At 37.3% G+C, this 26,121-nt stretch overlaps 1 protein-coding gene across 2 annotated transcripts in view; it reads left to right on the plus strand.

Annotated features, from left to right (window-relative positions):
* Window positions 1-24,993, plus strand: part of kif2c (kinesin family member 2C) — a 75,855-nt gene extending 50,862 nt beyond the window's left edge. The window contains exons 13-21 of one of the 2 annotated variants that reach the window (XM_073062885.1): window positions 1,426-1,568; window positions 5,247-5,451; window positions 8,718-8,828; window positions 10,042-10,109; window positions 10,907-11,027; window positions 12,386-12,448; window positions 20,413-20,508; window positions 22,200-22,335; window positions 23,774-24,993. In XM_073062885.1, coding sequence (XP_072918986.1) covers window positions 1,426-1,568; window positions 5,247-5,451; window positions 8,718-8,828; window positions 10,042-10,109; window positions 10,907-11,027; window positions 12,386-12,448; window positions 20,413-20,508; window positions 22,200-22,335; window positions 23,774-23,838 — 1,008 coding nt within the window. In that variant the 3' untranslated portion in view covers window positions 23,839-24,993. The remainder of the gene's footprint in view (window positions 1-1,425; window positions 1,569-5,246; window positions 5,452-8,717; window positions 8,829-10,041; window positions 10,110-10,906; window positions 11,028-12,385; window positions 12,449-20,412; window positions 20,509-22,199; window positions 22,336-23,773) is intronic. The other variant, XM_073062886.1, reaches the window with a different exon arrangement.
* Window positions 24,994-26,121: the final 1,128 nt, after the last annotated feature.

A 26,121-nucleotide genomic window follows, 5' to 3' on the forward strand; every position in this document is an offset into this window, starting at 1 on the left:
TGCTCCTATTTCTAGACACTAGACATTAGAATACTACAGCACAGTACAGGCCCTTCGGCCCTTGAAGCGTTGCCGATCCATATATTCCTTAAGAAGTACTAAACCCACACTACCCCGTAACCCTCTATTTTTCTTTCATCCATGTGCCTGTCTAAGAGGCTCTTAAATACCCCTAATGTTTTAGCCTCCACCACCTTCCCTGGCAAGTCATTCCAGGCACTCACAACTCTGTTTTTTTTTAAAAAACAACTTACCCCTGATGTCTCCCCTAAACTTCCCTCCCTTAATTTTGTACATATGCCCTCTGGTGTTTGCTATTTGTGCCCTGGGAAACAGGTACTGGATATTCGCCCTATCTATGCCTCTCATAATCTTGTAGAACTCTATCAAGTTCCCTCCCATCCTTCTACACTCCAAAGAGAAAAGTCCCAGCTCTGCTGACCTTTCCTCATAAGACTTGTTTTCCAATCCAGGCAACATCCTGGTAAATCTCCTCTGCACACTCTCCATAGCTTCCACATCTGAGGTGACCAGAACTGAACAGAATATTCTAAATGAGGTCTCACCAGACATTTGTAGATTGTTTGTAAATTGTTTCTGATAACCTGTGTCAAACCTGGAAGTCAATTTTATAGTAAGAATCATCTACATGCATTAATTCTGCAGTTTCATCGGTTAACTTTGCTAGCTTTTACTGGCTATGGTATATCCACAAATTGGTTACCCCGGTTTTTGAATGATAATAGAGGTGAAAATGCAGATCAAATTAGTGCTAAAGCTGCAAGGTGAACAGATTTTGAAGAAAGAGCGGAACTATGTAAAGGTTACCATATCCATTTGGTATATCAAAAGCTGTTTCAGGAAAGCGTTGATTCAACTATAATTCCTTGTTAAATCTTTAAATTTGCAACCTGTCAGAGCTGGTGTTTAACTGTTTAAGTATCACCGCTGAAGAAAAGAAGTGACTAATTATAATTAGTCAAATGGAAGTGCAGACTGACTGCTTTTCTAAGTCCTCACTAGCAATAGAAAAGCGCAGGATCGTTCCAAGTGGTTTTTCCAAATGTTTTCAATTAAGGAGGCTTATTCAGAAAATAATCACAAATTTGCTGTTCAAAATAAAATTAGCAGAGTTTACCGTGATTCCTGGCCTCAATAAAACCATAATTTTGTGTGAGACAGGAATGTTGTCTCATTTGACTTATCCATGTATGGTTTGAGTGATAACTAAACTTGATCTGGATTTTTTTTTAAAGTTCATCTTTTATAGTAACCAATTTGCAAGCAAATCTCAGTTGTATTTTGTATACATTTAATCTTTGAAGCAGAACAAGTGAACATGTACTTAGTATTGTACTTTCAAAGTAAATATTGCTTCCGTTGTTGGCTATTTATCTGGCTCTCATTTTGAAAATTCTTATAAAGGTATTTGATCTCCTGAACAAGAAAACAAAGTTGCGTATGATGGAAGACAATAAGCAACAGGTGCAAATAGTTGGGCTGCTGGAGCAGGATGTCTTCTGTGTAGATGATGTAATTCTAAATATTGACATGGGGAATAATTACAGGTAACTACCTTCACTCACCCCCAATTTTTCTATGTTCTTTATGGACAAATGGTAAAACCTTGCTTTACTCTCCTCAGTCCTTGTTTTGTCTCAGAAGAAATTCTGTGGTTAAAACAAAACTTGGAGTGGAAAAGTTATATGGCTCAGAAATGGGCTCTTCAGCTCACCGTGCCCATGCTGATCCTCAAAGATCTATTTACACTACGTTTACCAGCATTTTGAACCTACTATGCCTTGGTAATTCAAATGCTCATCCAGATTTTTAAAAGTTGAGAGTATGTGTATCCAATATCTAAGGCAGTGTGTTTCAGATTTCTGTAAAATCTTTTGTCCTCAACTTAAACCTCACGGTCTAGGACACCTCTGCTGTATTCCCATTATCTATGCTATTCATGCCTCTCATAACTTGTGGATGACTATATCAAGTTCCCCTCCCCACCAGCACCACTGACCTCCTCTTTCCCAAAGTAAACCATTACATTTTTCTACTGTAATGACACAGTTTATCTGGCATTCATGACAGAGAAGTAAATAGAATTATCTTTGTTTCTTAATAAGCTATGTTCCAATTGTGGGACATTGTTTATTTTGAGAATCATGAAATAAGTTGTTGTGTAAACACTTTTCCTTCTTGATTGACCAGTAACTCTTCAGTAGATGCAAATCAATCTAAATCCTTTCAAACAAGATTTAATTTGTACTGATATAACAAATATTTGGAAACTTTGGTCTCTGTTTGTACCATCATCAGATTTTTAACATCCTTTACTGCCTTCCATGTAAAATACTGAGATCCCAGCACCTAACTTATAGCACACTGGTGAAATCAGCAAAATGCAGTGAAACTGCATTCACTGGTTTGCCCCATGAACATTAGAACTGAATTGAATTGACTTTATTTCTTACATCCTTCACATACATGAGTAAAAATCTTTACATTACGTCTCCATCTAAATGTGCAATGCGCAGTCATAGTAATTTATAATAAATAGAACAGTCAATATAACAGAAATACACTCAAAGCAGCATGAATTAATCAGTCTGATGGCCTGGTGGGAAAAGCTGTCCTGGAACCTATTGGTCCTGGCTTAGATGAGCTGAATAGAGTGTTAAAGTTTTGATAGTTTAAATCTCGGAAGCAGCCCGTTACCAGAATTTGATATCTCCAAATTCATATGTTCCTTTTATTATTGGCCAGGCTTTTCCAGGGGTGGAGGAAGGGCAGCAATTAGTCATAGTCATTCTGCAAGCAAATTCTAGCAATTCCTTCCCTACTATTTCCTTGTTAGTGTCAGTAAATTTGAACTTCTGCCTACTTCTTGGAGATCATAAGCTTTTGGCAAGTTGTGTGAGTATTTTAATAAGTACCTCTGCTGGACTGCAGTGTAAAACACAATTTCCTGCAGTTGCTGATAATTTAAACTGAGGAGTCTATTTCTTAAACCTGGACTTTGAAAATAATGGCTCTGTTCATTTCAGAGGAGAGGAAAGGCTGTGAAGAGCTGGGTCATTTAATGTAATGTAATTCTCAATTATGTTTATGTAAATAAGAGTACTTAAGTTAATGAAGCAAGTGAAATTTTATTTTGTATTTTTCATATAAGTTATGGTTGGGTGAGCTGCTAGTCAATTTGATTTTTCAACACCATTTTGGATGTGCATTTGTTCCACGCAGTGATGGGGTTTACCTCCAAACAATGCTTGCTAATGAGGCTCTGCAGTTTCTGCAAGAAAGTTCTCACCAGAGCCTTGCACTTGGCAAGGGAGCTTAGTGGAAAGATGATCAGAAAGTACCTGTGGCTCATCGCATCCACTGGACAGCAATTTTTTTTTTTTTTTTTTTTTTTTTGGAAGTTTTGTTTCCTCAAATTTATTTTGCTTATGATAGACCGCATGAAGCTGAGCACAAATATAATTTCAGGCTACTTTTATCATAGGAATTTGGAAAAATAAAAAAATAAACTTTTATTGAAAATAATGTGTTGAATTGCATCATGGTGCTGATGTTTTGCAATAGTTCAACTAAGCTAAAAATGTTTTGTTGTAATTTTTGTTTGTACTCTGTGTCTGAGACTTCTTGCTGAAGTGTCCAACAACAACCAGCACTGATGAATTCCACTTGCCATGATACAGTTTCTCCATGACTGCAATGTCCTGGTGAAACTGCTCATCACTGACAGTACCAAGATTTGCAGGGAAGAAGTCTAAATGGGAATGTAAAAAATAAATCTTTAGTGACATGTTGCATTTTGTATGATTGAAGCATGTTGTCAGCCAGCTGCATGTGGTTTGGTGTTCTGTAGTTGCCAAGAAAATGTTCAACAACTTTGAACGCCTTCCATGCAACTTTCTTTGGTGCCACTATAAGTTCTTTGAATTGTCTGTCATTGGCAACTTGTTTGATTTGTAAACCAACAAAATTGCCTCTCAATCTTGCTATTAGTTATTCTGGGCAACATTTGTCACAGATGTCGAAATCCTTCATGGAAATGTTTGTACTTGGTGACAGCAGATTCCATCCTTGCAGTCCTGAAACCAGTAATTTTGTTTTTGCCTTTGACAAACCCAAGTTTCTGACCAGGTCATTTAATTCCGATTGAGCTATTAGATGATGCTCACTCACCATAAAGGGTTCAAAATCAGTATCAGTGCTGTTTTCCATTCCTGGCTTATACATCATGGCATCTTTGGCTGCTTCCTCTAGACTCCATGTCAGAGACCATGTCTCTGGTGACTTTGGTACTGGAAGACTGTTGTCATGCAGCATAGGTCTCATGGCTGAAGGAAGATTAGGGTATTCAATAGATTTCTTGCTTTTAGCAGAGAAACCAAATACAGGTCAGGCAGAAGTAGCAGTCTGTCACATGGTCCATTTGTCCTCACCATTTCATTAGGATCGCTTCCGAGGTACCACTGAGCCAAGCTCTAAGATCGACTGTACATGTTGCACAACAAATGTGAAGAGCCTAGGCTCAAAGGCTTTCTTAATAAGAGGAGTCATGCACCACCTTTGAGATTTAAGCGTATACTAGCCACAAATATAACAGAAAATATCATATTTTGCTTTTACAAATACTTTATTATAATGAAGAACTCCTGGTGGAGTTATTGGGGCGCCATCATGACGAGCTTTTTGCACCGATCTTTTTTGGTGATTAATTATCATGTGGCATTTCTTTAACGAGATCAAATTGCTAGCTCGATGCTCAATCCAGCACGGAGCCAGCTAGATTTGAACTCGAGACCTGTTGCCCCAAAGTCCAGCACTGATGCCACTACGCCACCAGCTGGCACACTTTAGTTTAATGAGTATACACAATATGCTAAGCATGTAGAGCTTGCACAAATTGATATAATGCGTAAACACAATACATAGAATAGACAAGATAGAAAACTTTACAGATTACATTGTGGTCTACATTTTAATTGATTTATAAATGGAAATGACAAATATAGCTGATTTTTTTAAATGGTGTGTGATGGGGAAATTTCATGGTAATTTTCATGATCAGCAGGCCAAAATCTTTGCTGTGCAGTGTTATTTGAAAATCAATGGAAGCACTTCAGAGTTCATTCACACATGCATTTCAAAGTCCTTACGGGAAATTAGTTGTATTTTTGTATCCAGCTTGAGACTACAAGATTGTTTCTAAAAGATAATGTTGCTTTTTTTAATAGGACCTCGGGGCAGACTTCTGCAAATAATAACTCTTCCAGGTCTCATGCGATCTTTCAAATTATTCTGCGAAGGAATGATAAGCTTTATGGCCAGTTTTCCTTCATTGATCTGGCTGGAAATGAGCGCGGTGCTGATACCAGCAGTGCAGACAGACAAACACGAATGGAAGGTGCAGAAATTAATAAGAGTCTACTTGCATTGAAGGTAGTATTTATCACCTGAATATATAAATAAATGCATTAAAAAATTTTGTGCTTTTGTTCAATGTATAATTGTTAATGAACATTATATCCCAGAAAAGTTGATGCCACCAAGAAGAAAGGAAAATAACCCAATAAAAAAGCTTATTGCATTAACATGAACAATAGTATCAGAATAATAAGATGACTTTGGCTTATCATGTCAGTGCTGGTTATTTTAAAACAATTACTGGCTAATTGACCAAACTCTTCCATTTTCTTGGATTGCTTTGCTGTGAAGTACCTATCAAATCCTTTCTGTAAATAGCATTGGAATTTATTTTTTCTGCCCTTTCAATAACCTTGCCCCTTTTTTCTGTTTAATGACACAGCTTTTAGTTGTAGTTATTGAAACATAACTTTAAAAAAAACTTGTTAATAGTGACACCATGTGAAGATGATAGTTATGTTTAATTTTGCAACAGGGTTGTGCTGGATTATTATGAGCTCTACAGAGTTTCAAGAATCTAAGTGGTTTTCCAAAAGAAGTAAATGTAGATGGGAGACAATATTTCCTAATATTTCAAAAGTAAATATTTATACAATAATCACAACAAGCAGGTGAAGTGCATGACAATTAGGATCATTAGTATACTCTGAATAACACCCAGAGCTTGCAGGAAAGTGGTGGCTTTGGCATGTCACTCCATAATACATGTTCTCTAAAATGCTAGAAGTAAACAATTTAATCAGACATCATTATGCATAATTAGGGTCTCTTTTGAATAGTATAAATGATTTGATTATTTTGTATGTTACTTATAATCCAAATGTGCTGTAACTAATATAGTGGATTCCAATTAATTAGGACATATCAGGACCAGTATATTTTGGCCCAATTAAGAGGCTGCCCCAATTAGCTGAAATTTAATTGAAATGATTAGAAAGTTGTATATTTAAACACTACCAATGTTCTACAGTACTATAAGCTGTGAATTAGTTTCTAATAGTTACTGACAGAGGAATTCGTCTAGTGTACACAATGAACAAAATCAGCGTAGACAGCTAGTGCAGGTGATGAACTGTCTTGATACAAGGCTGTCGATGATTACATCCTCCAGATCTTCATGTTCATTGCAACATTGTAGATGATTGTAAATGCCTTCAAATTCCATGTCATTCATAACTTGTTAAAGTAGAGAAATAGTTTTACTCCCAGCCGTTTTTGACATCTCCAAGCCTGAATGCTTGAAACTGCAGTGAACAAAACAGTTCTGAATTGTCTTACTGCATATTTCTCACCAACTATAAGTGTCAAAAATTGGTGCTTTTTAAACACAAACACATGCAAATGATTCTATTTAAAGACTGTTTGTTCTTAAGCATGGTGTATAATGGCCAGATAAGAGCATGTGACACTAATTAGAACTGCTTGGCAACGGTGTCCTGTCCCAGTTAAGCAGTTTAATGTCCCTAAACTAAGAGAATCCCTGCAGTTTTCTCTATTTGTTTCTGTTCTTTAAGAGTTGTCCCAAATAAGCGGGTGCCCTGATTAACAGGAATTAACTGGAATCCACTGTATTCTGAGATGTCACTATTTGAAATTATTATACGATTGAATTGGAAGGTCAGATATAGGATCACTGATAGCAATTGATAATTGCTAGAATAATGGAGGAGCATCAGCATCTTGATTGTTGCCCATCTAAACCATTTTTTAAAGAAATGTTCTTAATTTTTTTTCTTTATCAAAGTTCAAAGTAAAATTTATTATCCAAGTACATACATGTCACCACATACAACCCTGAGGTTCTTTTTCTGTGGGCATTCTTAGCAAATCCATAGAGCAGTAACTGTAAACGGGATCAATGGACAACAAACTGTGCAAATGCAAATATAAATAAATAGCAATAAGTAACAAGCATGAAATGACCAGATAAAGTGTCCTTAAAGTGAGACCATTGGTTGTGGGAACACCCTTTTGTTCAAGAGCCTGATGGTTGAGGGGTAGTAACCTGGTGGTACATGTCCTGAGGCACTTGTATCTTCTACTTGATGGCAGCAGCCAAAAAAGAGCATGACCTGGGTGGTAAGGATTTTTGATGATAGATGCACCTTTTTTACGGCAATGTTTCATGTAGATGTGCTCAATGGCTGGAAGGATTTTACCCCTGATATACTGGGCTGAATCCACTACCTTTTGTAGGATATTCCACCCAAAGGCATTGGTGTTTCCATTCCAGGCTACAATGCAGCCAGTCAGTGCACTTCCCACCACACATCTATAGAGGTTTTCCAAGATATCTTCTTGGAGATCCTTTATCTCCATGTGGAGATGCACTCTGGTTAACAAAGCAGTATGCTGGATTAGAGGAAGGCATAAGGATTGAGGGAACGAAAATGGGGAATTGAGTTTGTGCATTGTGTGGATGTTGTCAATGTATGGGATTTTTTGGCTGAACGGTCATTGAGATATGAGACAAGATCCTATCAGAGGATGCAGGAGAATTTCAGGTGATGAGTTAGGTTGTACTTTGTGTGCCATGATACATAATGCAAAAACAGGGATGTGATACTGAGGCTTTATGAGGCACTGGTGAGGCCTCACCTTGAGTATTGTGAACAGTTTTGGGCTCATCTAAGAAAAGATGTGCTGACATTGAAGAGGGTTCAGAGGAAGTTCACAAGAATGAAAGGGTTATCATACAAGGAACATTTGATAGCTCTGGAATTTAGAAGGATGAGGGGCGATCTCATTGAAACCTTTCAAATGTTGAAAGGGAAATATGGAATAGATGTGGAAAGAATGTTTCCCATGGTGGGGAAGTCTAGGGCAAGAAGGCATGGCCGCAGTATAGAGGGGCATCCACTTAAAACGTGGAGAAATTTCTTTTGCCAAGAGTAAAGAATTTGTGGAATTTATTACCTCAGGCAGCTGTGGAGGCCAGGTTGTTGGGTGTACTTAAGGCAGGACTTGATAGGGTTCTTGATTGGCCACGGCATCAAGGGTTACAGGGAGAAGACTCCCTGTCTTCTCAGGGTGGGGGAAGGATCAGTCATGATTGAATGGCGGAGCAGATTTGATAGGCCAAATGGCCTAATTCTGCTCTTATATCTTATGGTCTTATAGATTTCTTTCTACTGAAATGATACTTCTAACTCAGCACAAGGTTAACTGAAATTTGTCTAATTTGTTGTACAGCTTTACTGAAATGGTACCTTAGAAGCCTTTAAAGGTACAATTGAGCAGTTTATAAATATGTTTTGCAGTAATTCTTTATTTTCTTTTAGGAGTGCATTCGATCATTGGGCCAGAATAGTATCTATACACCTTTTCGAGCAAGCAAACTGACCTTGGTGCTAAGAGATTCATTTATTGGTGAAAACTCAAGGACCTGCATGGTATGGTTTCCTTCTTTGATGAAGATTTGCTTCTTGCAATTTGTGATTTTGTTTTGAAGCTAGTAATTGAATGCTCTTACAGTTGTATAATTTAAGAGTGACATGTGGTATTGTGGAATTTTTTTTCCCCAAAAGCATTAATTTAATGATAGAGGTATATAAAATTATGTTGGGTATAGATAGAGTGAATGCAAGCAGACTTTTTCCACTGAGGCTAGGGGAGAAAAAAAAAACAGAGGACATGGGTTAAGGGTGAAGGGGGAAAAGTTTAAAGAGAACATTGGGGGGGGTTCTTCACACAGAGTGGTGGGAGTGTGGAATGAGCTGCCAGATGAAGTGGTAAATGCGGGCTCACTTTTAACATTTAAGAAAAACTTGGACAGGTACGTGGATGGTGTATGGAGGGATGTGGTCCAGGTGCAGGTCAGTGGGACGAGGCAGAAAAATGGTTTGGCACAGCCAAGATGGGCCAAAAGGCACGTTTCTGTGCTGTAATGTTCTATGGTTCTATCTGACACTTCAATATCCAAGATTAAGGTTCTTCAGTGTTTCAAATGGGCATCAATATTAACAATGAGGTGTGTTTATAATACAACTTAACTGTTTTATGTTTGGGTATGGTTCTACAGGTAACATCAGCTCTTCAGTAGCCATACTGCATATTATGTACTTGTGGTTACTGATGCAAGAACGTCAGTATCCAAGTTCTCCGATTTTAGTTTCCAACAGCAGTTGCTGGGAAGTAATTGACTATTTTTGATTTCCTGTATGCACCACTGTATGTGATGCATACAGTGCATATGAACTGAATTCTATATCAAATTATCAACCGAACATGTATCTAGCCACAGCTCAAGTGCATGCATAGCATAGCAACTAACTTTTATTTCAAGCTTCAAGGCCACAAGGAAATGGTGAGCAGACTTTGCCAAGTGGCACAAATTTTACACTGTTTTAATGACTACCTGTAGTGGGCAATGGGCATGTCTTTTGTTCTGCATAGGAGATTATTCAAAAGAAAGTGAAAGATTTATTATTCAACACTGTTTACAGGAGTATTTATGACTTCACTGTGGGATGTGTGGAAACATGCACAAACTTCTAAAGTATATTTAGATTTGTGTGAGGGAAAAGGTGTCCAATGTTACCCTTGTATAGATCCATGGGGAGCCTTTTGTCAATATCATCAGGTAATGCTTTCTTTCTTTTTTAGATTGCAATGATTTCACCGGGTTTAAGTTCCTGTGAACACACTCTAAACACATTAAGATATGCAGACAGGTAACAATTCAAGCTTTACAGTTGAATTCCCAGATTGTAGTATGAGCAAGCAACTGTATTCAACTGATTCAAGGTGCTCTGCAAGTTACTCACATCAAGTATTAATTTCTTTCATTCAAATACTTAAAAGTGTACGGGGAAAGTTTTTGTTTCTTAGTTGTTATATTAACTCAGTTATTCAGAAGTATAGGTATTCCTCAATTTACAAAGGAATCACTTTTCAGGAAAAGATAGTTAACCAAAACTTTAAGTCATAAAAGTCCACAAACAAGAGAAAATCTGCAGATGCTGGAAATCAAAGTAATTCACACAAAATGCTGGAGGAACTCAGCAGGCCAGACAGCATCTATGGAAAAGAGTAAACAGTTGACATTTTTCGGCCAAGGTCCTTCAGCAGAACTGATGAAGGGTTTTGGTCCAAAATGTTGACCATTTACTCTTTTTCCATTGATGCTTCCTAGCCAGCTGAGTTCCTCTAGCATTTGTGTGTATTACCTAAATTATAAAGGTATCATAAATATGAACACTCTAGTTTTGTTCCAGAGCTGAAGAATCCTGGTCAAATTAGCCTTGACACTTAATATAAGGATCTGAAGTAATATTTCATTAACAGTTATGATGTGAATTAAACATAATGTACCTGTTGGAGGTAATTAAGTGAAAAGAACAAGCTTCTGAGAGATCTTGATGGGGTGAAACTGGAAAGGGCAGAATCATAAAAGCATGTGTGGCTTCTTAAACTTTGTTGCCTGTTTGGTAATTACAGAAATGTTGAATTGTACTCAAATCTGTTCAAGGGTAAAAGAGCTTGGTGTTGAAGAAACTCCCAATGAGCCAGAATGCTCCACATACTCTAAAGATAAAAAATTCAATGAATCCTTGGAAGAGTCTGATATTCAGTTGCTGTGTGAGAAAATTGTAAGTATAGTTTTGAACTGCTGTTTTGAACTAACTTCTGAGAGTCAGTAGTGAATGTTTTGAAATGATACTAATAATGTTGCCCAAGCAGAATACTATCTGCAGTAAAACACTGATAATCTGGCAAACTCTGAACTAGCAGATTTTTTTTAGACTATTGAGTGTAACTCTTATTAATAAATTTAAAGGGTACTTTTAAATTGCCCTTTTTATTTAGATGTTACACAATGGTATTTTTCCAGTGAACCAGGTGAGTTTAAATGAAGAGTGGTGTTTGGCTGGCGTGGGTTGCAGTCCTGGTTAACCCAATTCCAACCAATGGATAATGCATTGGAAGTGAAACATCAAGTCCTATTAGCTCTACTAATACCTACTACTACTGTTTACACAGGAATGACTCCTTTATTTTTGTTGACAAACATTCTCATCCTTTCTATTCTGAAACAAGAGTTTGAAGTAATGAGAATCTTTTAATGTTTGGTTCTTAAGTTCAGTGCTGGGTTCAATGTACCAGGAATTTAGGGTACATATTCATTGTTTTTGCATCTTTTTCCAGCTGCCACGTCTGATGTTCATTTCATTCAGGAAGGGAACAATATTCTGTATGTTAAATTTTTATAGGGTTTACTTTGAAGAATAAGGATTCTGTATATGTTTGGTTAACAGCTTCACTGTCCATTCAATCTTTTTCTTTTGTCTACCTGGCCAAAACATGGGCAAGCTCCAGTTCCAATAGAGAAAGAAGAGGGTTTTGGGGATAAGGACGTTAAGTTTTGTGGGAGCAAAATCCAAAGGTGTCTGTGATGTATGACGGTAGAAATAACAAAACTCTTTGATTCAAAGGATATAATCTACTGTCCCAATAAGTCATAATTTATTCAGCCTACTGAATTTATTCATTGAAAGCATCTCAAGTATTAATATTGACTATAATGACATCAATTGCTAACATAATGTGATCTTAAGAAATTGATGCAGCTTTAGTGTAAAACAGATCAGTGTACAACTTTTGACTTTAAGCACATGAAAAGATCTTCATTGCAGAAATTAACACTGCATTTTTTTAACATCTGGTGCTCAGTATCTACTGTATTGCATTCATAGTTGATGCATGCATTTAAACAATATCTGCTGTTTTTATTGTTTACAGATCTTGCTTGGTGGAATAATTTGACTAAATTTGTTCAAATATTGAATTTTATAAAAGGAATTATCTATTAATATTGCCCAAGAGAACTGGAAACAATGCTCCCGATGTTTAGTTTTCCTTGCTACCAAATGTCGTCTAACCTCTGTTTATAGTAATTCCTGTAGACCACACTGTCTTTCTCACTCTCCCATCTGATGTTGTCTTTAAGCCCAGCAAAAATGAAGTTCTAAGTGAGAAGGTTACAGCGCAAGGTGGTTTGGACGTATCTCAGGTTAGGCTAATAGTTTTTTTAAGAGCTTTCCCAAATTTCAGGGCTGTTTCAGATTTTATTCAGGGCAGTACTTAAAATCTGCACTATTAAAATTTATATTCCTTAATTTTCTAAGAGCGGGCATTCTTTATAAATAACCATCCAATATAGCACACAAATTGCCGAGGGAACTCAAAAGGTCAGGCAGCATCTATGGAGGGGACTAAGCAGTCGATGTTTCAGGTTGAGACTTTTCATCAGGGCTTATCAATATAATATTTTGGTATCCAGATATTTTTGTAATATATGAACTTGGTGGGATGGTCTAGATTTATGATTAAATTATATACACAGTTATTTCTTATGGATTTGGCATGCTTTAAATTTGACAGAATTTTTGTGCGTGCAAAAATCATTTGTAAATAGTAGGTCTTCCAACATTCAGTTTACCCAGGTTTTTGCACTTAACAGTGCAGTGGAAGCACACCCTGCTGATTTTTTTAAAGCTTAAGATCTTTTGTAAGTTTTCTTTCCAGACTGGTCACTGTTGGTCTGTTGTTTTTTTTTGCTTGAGGATGTACGGTATGTTGCTAACTTGACTTGCATTTGTTGCCAATCTAATTGCTTAACAATATCGAGCTGCCTTTGAACCCCTGTTATCCTTCCCACAGTGCCTTCAGGCATCCAGTGAAGAAATCGCAATCTTTTCCTCTACATTACAGTTCATGGATATTACTGGAATGCCTATGTGGCTGACAATGGGGCATTTTGCAGGTTGTACACAATCCAACCATGGTGCAGGAATAATCCAGGCTGGTAGATGAGGTGCCAATCTAGTGGGCTCTTTTGTCCATTGTACTATTGATTTGACCCTTGTGGGTGATGGAAGAAGTTGAGTTGTTAGGAAGCAAGTCAATTAACAAAGGATACTGTGTTTCTGTCTTACTTTTAGCCACATAATATGGCTATTTCAGCTGAATTTCAAGTCAGTAGTGACACTCCTACCCTCCAAACCACCACAGGATGTTGGTGATATGGGTCAAAACTAATCAGCAGACTCCAAGACCTCGGCCTCAATACCCCCTTGTGCAATTGGATCCTGGATTTCCTCACTTGCAGACCCCGGTCAGTTCAGATTGGCAAAAGCATCTCCACAATCAGCACCAGCACAGGTACACTGCAGGGATGTGTGTTAGACCCTGCTCTATACTCGCTTTACACCTATGACTGTGTGGCTAAGTACAGCTCCAGCACCATATACAAGTTTGCTGATGACATCACTGTTGTGGGTTGTATCAATAGACGATAAGTGCAGGAGTAGGCCATTTGGCCCTTCTAGCCAGCACCGCCATTCAATGTGATCATGGCTGATCATACAGAATCAGTACCTCGTTCCTGCCCTCTCCCCATATCCCTTGACTCCACTATCTATAAGAGCTCTATCTAACTCTCTCTTGAAAGCATCCAGAGATTTGGCCTCCACTGCCTTCTGGGGCAGAGCATTCCACATATCCACCACTTTCTGGGTGAAAAAGTTTTTCCGCATCTCTGTTCTAAATGGCCTATCCCTTATTCTTAAACTATGGCCTCTAGTTCTGGATTCGCCCCAGTGGGAACATGCTTCCTGCCTCCAGCATGTCCAATCCCTTAATAATCTTATATGTTTCAATCAGATCCCCTCTCATTCTTCTAAATTCCAGTGTATACAAGCCCAGTCGCTCCAATCTTTCAGCATATGACAGTCCCGCCATTCCGGGAATTAACCTTGTGAACCTACGCTGCACTCCCTCAATAGCAAGAATGTCCTTCCTCAAATATGACCAAAACTGCACACAATACTCCAGGTGGGGTCTCACCAAGGCCCTGTACAACTGCAGAAGGACCTCTTTACTCCTATAGTCAATTCCTCTTGTTATAAAGGCCAGCATGCCATTAGCTTTCTTCACTGCCTGCTGTACCTGCATGCTTGCTTTCATTGACTGATGGACAAGAACCACTTAGATCTCGTTATACTTCTCCTTTTCCTAACTTGACTCCATTTAGATAGTAATCTGCCTTCCTGTTCTTGCCACCAAAGTGGATCACCTCACATTTATCCACATTAAACTGCATCTGCCATACATTTGCCCACTCACCCAACCTATCCAAGTCACCCTGCATTCTCATAACATCCTCCTGACATTTCACACTGCCACCCAGCTTTGTGTCATCGGCAAATTTGCTAATGTTACTTTTAATCCCTTCATCTAAATCATTAATGTATATTGTAAACAGCTGCAATCCCAGCACCGAACCTTTCAGTACCCCATTGGTCACAGCCTGCCATTCCGAAAGGGACCCGTTAATCGCTACTCTTTGTTTCCTGTCAGCCAGCCATTTTTCAATCCATGTCAGTACTCTGCCCCCAATACCATGTGCCCTAATTTTGCCCACTAATCTCCTATGTGGGACTTTATCAAAGGCTTTCTGAAAGTCCAGGTACACTACATCCACTGGCTCTCCCTTGTCCATTTTCATAGTTACATCCTCAAAAAAACTCCAGAAGATTAGTCAAGCATGATTTTCCCTTCATAAATCCATGCTGACTTGGACTGATCCTTCTACTGCTATCCAAATGTGTTGTAATTTCCTCTTTTATAATTGACTCCAGCATCTTTCCCACCACTGACGTCAGGCTAACCGGTCTATAATTCCCTGTTTTCTCTCTCCCTCCTTTCTTGAAAAGTGGGACAACATTAGCCACCCTCCAATCAGCAGGAACTGTTCCTGAATCCAAGGTGGTGATGAAGCAGCATACAGGAGGGAGATTGAAAACTTGGCTGAGTGGTGTAATAACAATCTCTCACTCAATGTCAGCAAGACTAAGGAAATGATTGGAGATTTCAGGAGAGGGAAACCAGAGGTCTGTGAGTCAGTACACATCAGATGTGGAGAGGGTCAGTAACTTCCTGGGTGTCACTATCTCAGAGGACCTGTCCTGGACGTGTATAAATGTAATAGCACAGAAAGCAGAACAGCACCTTTACTTCCTTGGGAGTCTGCGGAGATTCGATATGTCATCAAAAACCTTGACAAACTTCTGTAGATGCGTGGTGGAAAGTGTATTGACTGGTTGCATTACAACCTGGTATTGAAGCACCAATGCCTTTGTTATTCATTGATCCTGTTTACAGTTACGATTCTATAGATTTGCCAAGTACGTGTGCAGGAACATTAATCTCAGTGTTGTATGTGGTGGCATGTATGCACTCTGATAATTAATTTGACTTTGACTTTTTGACTGACCCACGTTAGAAATTGTTGTGTTTTTTATGGTATAAGTATTATTTGACTTGACACAGGCTGCTCCTGTATATTATTTGGATTTTTTTGTTTACAGACATGTATTGCTTCCTTTACTGGTAATAAGCCATGGGAAAGAAGGTTTGACTGTAACTCTGATATCCTGGAACAAGGGATGTTTGTCCTCAAATAATTGCAACCATCTGCCGATAGGGTGAAATCTTACTGGCTTTTTCCCCCTCAGTTGGGTGAGACTAGATTTAGAGCTCATAGGTTTAGGGTGAAAGGTGAAATATTGAAGTGAAATCTTCTTCATTCAGAGGTTGCTGTGAGTGGAACAAGCTGCCATTCGAAGTGGAGGTGCTGGTTCAAGTTTAATGGTTTAAGAGAAATTTGGACAGGTTAATGGATGAGAGGGATGCAGTCGGGTTTGTAAGTAGATGCAGCTAGGCAGAAGATCAGTTTGGTCTAGACTAGTTGGGCAGAAGTCCCAGTTTCTATGCAGTAGTACTTTTATTTCCAGAACTCGCTGCCAGAGGAGGTGGTGGAATCAAAAACAATCTTCCATTTCGTTAGGCACAACTCCCTAGCATTGTTTTTCATTAACTTCAGTTTCTTCAGTGCTGCTTAATGTCACATTTGATCAAATGCTGCCTTGATGCCAAAGGCAACTACTTTGGACTCGGTTCATCTATTCTTAATCATCAGTAATCAACTTGGGTACTCACAAGTTTTAATTTGCCAAGGTGCTAAAGTCATAAATAGGCTCTGTGAAATGCTAGCAAATTAATGTCAGAGATTCCTAATGCTCGCAAGCAAGTGGACACAATGCATCTGGATGTAAATGTTTTTCTCACTTCTGGTTCCAAAGAAGCATTTATGATCTGAAATATTAACTGTTTTTCTTTACATAGATGCTCTTTGAAGATTTTTAGCTATTTCTTTTGGTTTTCATTTCAGATTTCCTGCATCTGCATTTGTTTTTTTTTTTGTAGATGTCTATATTGACATCTGTCATCTCTGTTTGAAGTTGCAAAGAGTGGAAATATTCATCAATATCTTAAGTAATGGTGCCATAATTCAATTACCCAATGATCAGAGTTAGTCTGAAACTGTATTTTATAATATGGTTTATGTTGAGTTTCAGAAAGACTTACGGGGTTCTGTTTTCCGGAATATAATACAAATTGTTCAAAATTGGGATGGTAGTAAGTTTATCAAGCTATCAACCTGACACCTAAAAGTAAACATTGTCAAATAATGTTGTTGATGTGATTTATTGCTCTTCAAAGTTGGTTATGTTGATAAAGCATGACCATTAAGCATTTGTACTAATGTCAGTTTCAACTTTATGAAGACTTGCATTCCAGTAGCACCCTACTATAACTATACAGCAGCAACAATTAAGAAAACAAATGGTCAGTCAGTAAAAATGGTTTGTGGAAATCCTGTGAGGATTCTTGGACCTATTCTCTGAAGTTTGAAATTGGTAGTGAGCTCACAGGATGGCCTAAAACAGTTTAGCAACATCTACCTGTCAACATTGTCAAGCTGTTCCTTCAGTCTAGAGTGTCAATGTTGAATGTTCAAAGCCTCAAGAGGAAGGATTTACCAATTAAGAAAAAAAAATTTTAAAACCAATTTACCATTCAGTGTTTCTTCACTGAATGGATTGTCTAGTTTTAACATTCTATTCAAAAATATTAAACTGGAAATAGAGCTACCTGAATATAGCATGCTTCTATATTCTGTGCTTTCAACTGAGCCATATCCCTATAGGAAGATTGTATTTTTAGAACAAAATTACAGGAGAACAGCAATTCTTAGCAGTATGTAATAGGTATTTGCTTGTGAGTCAATCTGACAATGACTGGTGAAGGAGCAGTAGATTTTGGTACTCTGACATTTGGGATTTTTTTCTATTAGAAGAGTCTCGTGTTGTAGTAGAGACAATGGGAGTGTATATTGGAGAATTATGTTCAAACTGTGTGCTTTCAGTTCTATATGTTGAAAAAATTCCAAATTTGTAAACATTATTTCATTATAACAGATGCTAAATTGTCTCCTTTCACCACTTGAATCACATTATATTTGTACTGTTTTCAGGAGGCCACAGTGCAGGATATTAAAATATAACAGTGGAAGTAGATGTTTGTCTCATTGTGAATAATATGTTATCTTTTGAAGCATGCATACGTAGTTTGAAGTTCAGCTTGTTGCATTTTGGTACACGTTATTCCAGTGGTCTGATCAAGGCTAACCTATCTTTTGAAACAAACATTTTCTTATCAAGTGTCTATTGGAATATATGATGAACTATGCTGAATGAGTTACCGAGACATCAGTAAAGATCTGTGCATGCACAAAACACAATTTGCTGATAATTCTATTTAGTTGAGACTTGTAGATGGGGAGCCTATTTAAGAATTTCAAATGACCTCCATGTGTATCTGAAACAGCCCTGATTAAGGTTGTTAATGCAGGGAAATAATTAAAATAGATCTCTGAATCAAAATAATAAAGATATAATTCTCAGATGCAACTGTTTGCATATCTTCTCTTATTTTCTACTCCCCATCTTACCTAAATGAAACTGCTCCAACTTAACTTCCTAATCTTTCTTATCCATTCTAATAAGCTGTGTTTAAACATTGTATGCATTTAAGTAAAAGCAAAATGCTGCAAGTATCCGGATTCAGAATATTCAGGGTTGGGGGCTTTTATTTTTAAGATCTTGTAGACTTTTGATGTTCAGTATTTGCTTAAAGTTTGTTATATTGGCTTAGCTTTGTTTAACTGAAAGCTATTCTCAGAAATGTAGCCCTTAGATTATTTTACAAGACTAGCTTTCCCCTTTCCTACATTCCACAATAGATTGAATGCTAATCCTGATCTTCAGATCTCATTTCTTTTTATTTCTGCCCCTTTTTATCTAAAATTTTCATTTATAGTTTTTGATGGTGTGTAAAAGAAACATTTTATTTCGCTAATTACATTTTTCAGTTGTTACGAACCCCGTAACTGGGTCACTTACCAGCAAAGATAGAGAGGTCAGTTGAAGTCTGATGGTACTATTTTTAACAGTATTTATTAGTAAAAATACACAAAAATAATATCAATGCAAACATACAGGTAATATACGTCGTCAATACTAAATCTAAAAGTGTGGGTATAAAAATAATCAGTAAGAAATAGCTCTATCGTTGTCTAGGGGATAATGTATTGTCCGATGGAAATATAAAAGTCATTCAGTTCATTCGGGCTGCAGCCTTTGGTTGGAGTCAAGAGAGATTTTTAGAAAACTTGCCGGCTTTCCTTTTTATGATTTCAATCCTTCGGTATTTCGTTGGGGTGGCCTCTTCTTTAGCTAAGCCGTTCTTCCGTGGTAAGCCCGCCAATTCCTAGGCAAGGGAAAAGGACACACGCGGGCCCCCACCGGCTGTCGCTATTAAATGCTGTCACGGGATTTCTAGCGTTTCTCCTGGTGCGTCTGAAGGGGTTGTTCCCCAGACCTTCTTTTATCCTTACTCACGGGGTCTCAGATGTCAATCAGGTTGGGATGATGCAATCCCTCAACCAGCTCACTCTGGTCATCTCCTGAGGGCTTCAATGAATAGTACAGTACTCAATACACAATTCCGTCTCCAATAGCTGTTATCAGTGGTTCCGTCTTGCTGAGGACAGGACACATTCCTAACCCTGTGTATTCTGGACGTCTTTCTCTCATTTCCTGGGTCCCAGACCCGAATTAATAGCGATCTTGCGATTCTCAAAAAGGAGGGGGCGACTCTGTTCCCTTCGGCCCCTCAGAGTTGGGCACAGGCGTAACACAGTACTTTTCTGGGCATCTCTATATCAAATCATCATTTGGGATTGTTGTCACATGTTAAATCAAAGTCAATACAAAATGTCAGCCATACAAAGTTTGTTCAATTTACAGACAATGTTTGTTGGCAGTTATTTGCAACTAATTTCAATCTAGCAAATTTTAAGAAACCTTTAACTTTCATCTGCATATAATCAAGAACATAACAATTCTGTGTTCTTTATTTGTCTTAGTCAAAGATCTTTTCTAATTTGTTAGTTATGAACATGAAATTATTTTTAAAGTTTAATTGTCTATAGTGTAGAAGGTAGGGATAGCAGGATCAATCATTACGTGGAAGTATGATTTGCTTCAAAAGCCTATTTTTAGATGATGGGCAAACACTGAATATTGAACATGATCGAGTCATGGTGGTTTGTTTTATTTCGAGATACAGCACAGAACAGGCCCTTCTGGCCCAACGAACCACGCCACACAGCAACCCACCTATTTAACACTGCCTAATCACAGGGCAGTTTACAATGACCAATTAACCTACTAACTGGTATGTCTTTTGACTGTGGAAGGAAACCCATGTGTACATGGGTTTGAACTTCAAACTTGCTTACAGAGGATGCTGGAATTGAACTCTGAACTCCACCCTGAGCTGTAAAAGTGTCATGCTAATTGCTGTGCTACCATGGCACCACATTCAGCTGCATAATCTTCTAATTCCCCACATTTGTAGACCAGTCTCTCATGCAGATATTTGTCACTTACTAAGATAAGTTGCAAAACCTTTTGAACATTTCAGTAAGTGCCATTGACCTTGGTCTGAATTAAGCTACTTAAATACTAGGTATAAAACTTGCTTAAGTATATTATTTTTCATTTTAAGGAGGAACCATCACAGATTTGTGACTTGCATGTAGATGTCTCTCGAATTCTTGAATTGGAAGAACAGGTGGTGGATGAACATCGAGAAATTCAGCAGGTAAGAAAAGGAATTCCATTTGCAAAATAAATTCATAATTTTGGTTAGTGGCTTTGAATAAGGGCCATTTACACCAGCAGGATTCCTAGTTTGTCTCAGCTAATTATGATCAGGATGACTGTCAGTGCTACAATTGGGAATTGAATTGACTTTATTACTTAATATCCTTAAAATACTCAGGTAAAAATGTTTACATTATGTCTCAGTTCAAATGTGCAATTATAGTAATTTATAATATGTACAACAGGACAGTCAATATAATATAGAAATACAGCAGTGTCAGCATAAATTAATCAGTCTGATGGCCTGGTGGAAGAAGCTGCCCCAGAGTCTGTTGGTCCTGGCTTTTATGCTGTGGTACCATTTCCCGGATGGTGGCAGCTGGAACAGCTTGTGTTTGGGGTGACTCTTGTCTCCAATGATCCTTTGGGCCCTTTTTACACAGCTGTCTTTGTAAATGCCCTGAATAGTGGAAAGTTCACATCTACAGATGCACTGGACTCTGCAGAGAGTGGTGCGGAGAACAATGTTTTGCTGAGCTGACTGTTTTTTGAGGCATCCTGAAGGATATCTGCCCTTCTTTCTCTTTCCTCCCACTCTCCCATCTTGTTGCTGTAGGCCATTTTTATTCGGTCAGGTCTCTCTTACAAAATTCTGTTCATAATTTACTGCCATTCCATTAAAGATTTTGATGGGGTTCTTAATTTAGTTCAAATGCTTGGGTGTTTAATAGTTTAAATACACAAAATAAATTGATGTTTTCTTGAGCAGGTTTCACGGTGTTTCTTTATTTCGAGGTGGCCTGTGGGATTGATAATAAATGTACTTTGAATCTTTGAAATAAACTCGTTGATAAGGATACAAATTATTTACTAAATTTTGATACAACTGCCTGCTACGGTCTGCTAGCAGTACCTTGCAGGACAACACCTGAATCAAGAAACATTTTCCATTTCACTCTATCGATAAGTATGCAGTTTCCAAACCCCAGGATGTTCCTGTGTTTAATTTTGTTTGGCACCATATGAGGTTCAAGAAGGAGCCTGGAAGTTTATTTTAATGTCATTAGAATTGTGCTGCCGCTGTTAGATTGTTGATTATACATTGTTAATTTGAGCAATAGTGAAGTAAGTAAATTAAATGCAAGTTTCCGATTCCCGGAATATTTTGATTTTACAAGGCAAATGAGAGCATGTGTGTATATAGTGTTACCTTTTGAAACAATTAAACAAGATGTGGTTTATCCAGGAGAACGCGTCCCCACTAAATTCACTTTTCCATTGGAGTGCAGTAGATAATATGTTTAGTTTGTTGGTGAATTCTGTGAAGCGGTCGCAAATCTCTGTACTCAATGATTGGCTGAGGTTCTGCCCTACTAGTTCCCTTTGAATCAATGGAAACCTTATTCTTTCCCTGCTAGAATGTGGATAGCATGTTTTGCCGAGCTGACGGTTTTTAAAAAAAAATTATCACTAGGCTCCTGCAAAGTGAACTCGTGGAGAAATTTAGCAAAATTTCAAATTTAGCTGGCTGCAGCTAAGTAGGGTAGTTACTTAATCTAATCTGAGCCATGCCAAATATAATTTTCCTTCCCTTGAGGGAGCAGACATTTAATGAATATATGAACATGAACAATGAACATTTAATTCCATACTTTCATATGGAAAGTAATGATTTATCTTTTTCATCAGAAATTACTACAGTGGAGTGATGCAGATAATAAACTCTTGAAGATGACTCAACTACCAGACTATAATGTTGAAAACTATGTCAACATATTACAGTCGTACATCGATGAGAGGAAGGAAACATTTCAAGAATTTGACAGTACAGTTTTCAGATTTATACGCTTATATTGAATTAAGGAGTGTTAATCTCTATGTAAAAACAAGGGGAGAATTGAATATTTTTGTTGTAATTCATAATGCAGCCCTGTTGCTTTTCACTTCTCATCAAAGTTGTCTTGCTTTACTAAAGGAGCTGGAGATTTGACTATACATGAAAGGAAAGGTTTGAAATTGGTTATGGGCAATAAGTGGCAACCTTCAGTTATTTCCTATCAGTGAGATATCCAATTTAAAACAAATGGCAATAAATTTTGTATTGTCTATTTTGTACCACTGCATATTCCTACACTTCCCTTTCTCACCATTGGTGTGTGAGGTCAATGCCCTTTAACCTGCAAGCTTGTATGTGAGAAGATAAACAAGAGAAAATTTGCAGATGCTCAAAATCCAAAACAACACACACAAAATGCTGGAGGAACTCAGCAGACCAGGCAGCATCTATGGAAAAGAATAAACAGTCGATGTTTCGGGCCAAGACCCTTCATCGGGATTGAAACGTCAACTATTTACTCTTTTCCATAGATGCTGCCTGGCCTGCTGAGTTCCTCCAGCATTTTGTATGTGTTGCTGTGTGAGAATACTTTTTGGTCAATGTGTGTATTCCACTCTACAACATCCCAAAAAATGTACCGTTAAATCTTCATATCTCTGGGTGTATCTAAAGAAAAATTGAAGCAAGTTTTTGCCTGATTTTGAACAATCAAATGGATTTAAATGTTTTTCAAAAAAGAGGAAACATGCCCTAGTGTCAATTTGATCCCATGATATAAGACAATGTTGTCATGTATTCTGAGGAAGGGTAGTGGCAATGATTTTCAGATCATTGCGAAAATGTTAGTTAAGGACTCCCCTCTGAATTATTCAGAATTCTAATTCACAGGTGAAAACATTAACCTAGTATATCTCATGGATGAGTTCAATTATAGATTAAGTGATAATTGTTACACCTAATGTTGGTGCATGACAGGATAGCCAGGTGGAGTTGATGGGCGTACCAAAGAATAGGTTACAGGGAAATAAGCAAGGGAATTGCTCAGAGAACCAGCATAAACTTAATGAGCCAAATGTTGGAGAAGGTATCTGATGTTTAAAAATCTGTATTTATCCCAGTCACTTAATTTTCATGTTCATCATTAACAAGTGTAGTCATGTAAACATTAAGACTCAAAGAACGAGGGCAAAAGATGTCCAGTCCTGAAACGATAAGTAATCAATTTAGTAAAGTACTCAAATCCATGAATGAATATAATGAGGAAAACTATATTGGTAGGTTCAGAAATCAAACCCAAAATTGTTTAAGCATTTTCATAAATTTTATTAATAGTTTATTCATATTGTAAAGTTTGAGTGATCTGTTTTGTTCATCTGAAATTTAAACTGAAATATAATATATTAAATACTTGTCTTTCTAACTGCAGAAATCGTGAAAGCCTTGCGACAAGCTTTGCAGAAGGAGGAGCAAGCTGCTAAATTTCTCGGTTGAAGCCACGACCTGCAGTTTGAACATCTGTGCAAGCATTGGGATTGTAACTTTTGTGGCCACTATTCATCTCTCATTCAACCAGAGGCTGTGAAATTTCAAACATGTTCCCCTTTGTTTATGTCTTTACAACCTTATTTCTAAAACGTTTGTCTATATGTCTCTCTCAGATATTTTCTTTGGAAAATGTACAGATTTATATCTCACTCTTACATGTCACAGTCAGTTCAAGCATATTATAAACGAAAGTTTGCATACATAGTGATGCAGTTATGGTTCTTAAGTTTGTCAGAATATATTGATCTCTCTAATCTATTCCATTGTTACAAATTAGAAAGTGAACTTGTTAGGGAGTGGAATTGCTATGTCTTTGTTTTCATTCCCTGCCCCAAAATATAACAAATGTTTTATGGTGGCAAACTAATATTTTAATATGCTGGAGTTGTGAAACTGTAATACATATTGACTTGCTAAATATTTCATAACTCATTAGTTTTATAGTTCCAGTAGAATAACCTGCCGAATGCTTGGTATTTGGATTTAATAAATAGTGACTGACATTGGTATCCTCCAGCATGTTTACAATCAAGTCAATTGTGTACCAGTGAAACACTACAGAGTTTTTCCAAGAACAGAATTATATCACTCTATTAGATTGCTAAAATGGTCTTGGGTTTTTTTTTTAACTTTTTTGGTTAACAAAATATAAAGCAGCTACAAAACATTTTGATTCTTCTCAAATTGTATGATGCTCATCAATACAATAGGAGTCTAGAAGAGCCAAAGTGAAGCACTGCAATCAATTTTATCTAAAGCTGTTCAACTGGAGGACAAAGCAAACCATAAGTGACCCCAATTCATAACTTAAGACAATTTTCTATACTAATTTTTGCACTGGAATAGGAGAAGAGAAATCAATTGACTTCCAAATACTGAAGTAACCCAGATGTGTTTTTATGAATAACTGCCTGGCAAAGCACTGAATTTAGGTTTTCTTAGTCTACCCTTAAATGATTGGTGTACTGATGGAAAAGTCAAATGTGAACTATTCTCTGGTTTGTGTCTAATCCAGATTACATAGTCCATTGGAATTTATTGAATTGAGGAATCATTATACTGTAATGTCCTTTGACATATTTAATAAAGAAATTAATTACCATACAAGCTGATGTACAGCACTGGACCATTTAAATATCTATCACATGCTGCACTTGAATGTAGTGAACTGATTAATAGTTTAAAGGAAAATTGCATATAGATTTAGAAGTAGCATACTACTGCAAATTTCCACTAATATTTGTTTGTTCAAATATTATTTGAACTGCTTTGGAGGAAACAGGGTGAAGCCCTTTTCTTTTAACCATTTTGCCTTTATCTGGTTTCCATTAATTAGACACATTCTCTGATTTTAAAAATAAGATCCTGAGCAATGCTGCATAACATATAAATTTAGTTATAAAGTCCTCTACTGTGAATATTATTCCTATTATCCCTTCATCACCTACTCCAACTCTAGGGATATTGAAAAGCTATGTTAAGCGTTCTAATGCAAGTAGTATACAGGCTCTGCAGTTTACAAGTGTGAGCACACAGGATTGCAAATGGGTGCCCTGGGTCACTTGGCAGTAATAAAACACCACAAAGATCTGTAAGATGCTATGATTTGTATTACAATTAGTTACTCTTGTGTTGCCAGTGTGGCAACAAGTATTTGTCAAAAGTTATTTTATGTTCTACCAATTCTAATCAACTGATATCAGCAACACACACAAAATGCTAGAAGAACTCAGCAGGTCAGGCAGTATCCGTGGAAATGAATAAACAGTCGATGTTTTGGCATAATGTTGCACAAACACTATTAGCAAAGCAATCTGGTACAATTCAGGTTCCATTTTGTTACAACAAGTAAATACATTATATTCCCTCCTTTGTGTCATTTCATGACAACGCAGTGTTTCATCAAAAATAGTAATTGAAATATGTATGTATATATAAAGCAAAGGTGCAATTTCAAAGACTAACCCAAAATTCCCTTTTCATCTGTCCATTTCAAGTACCCATTCCTTTCCTTAATATCCTCTCCTTTGTGCAGTTATTTCACACAAAAATCGAAAAAGAATAACAGCAACACAAGTACCCCCCTTTTTCTGACAGAATGATATTTAAAGCCATTCTGATTTGTAATGCTACTGTATGAACAGCCATCAGTTCTGCCAACAACTTGGTTAATGCTTGTTGGGTTTGATCAAAGGTGTACTGTGGTGTTAGAAAATTTTTGAACCCTGT

This window comes from Hemitrygon akajei, chromosome 12 (assembly GCF_048418815.1).
Source record: "Hemitrygon akajei chromosome 12, sHemAka1.3, whole genome shotgun sequence".
NCBI classification, from domain to species: domain Eukaryota; kingdom Metazoa; phylum Chordata; class Chondrichthyes; order Myliobatiformes; family Dasyatidae; genus Hemitrygon; species Hemitrygon akajei.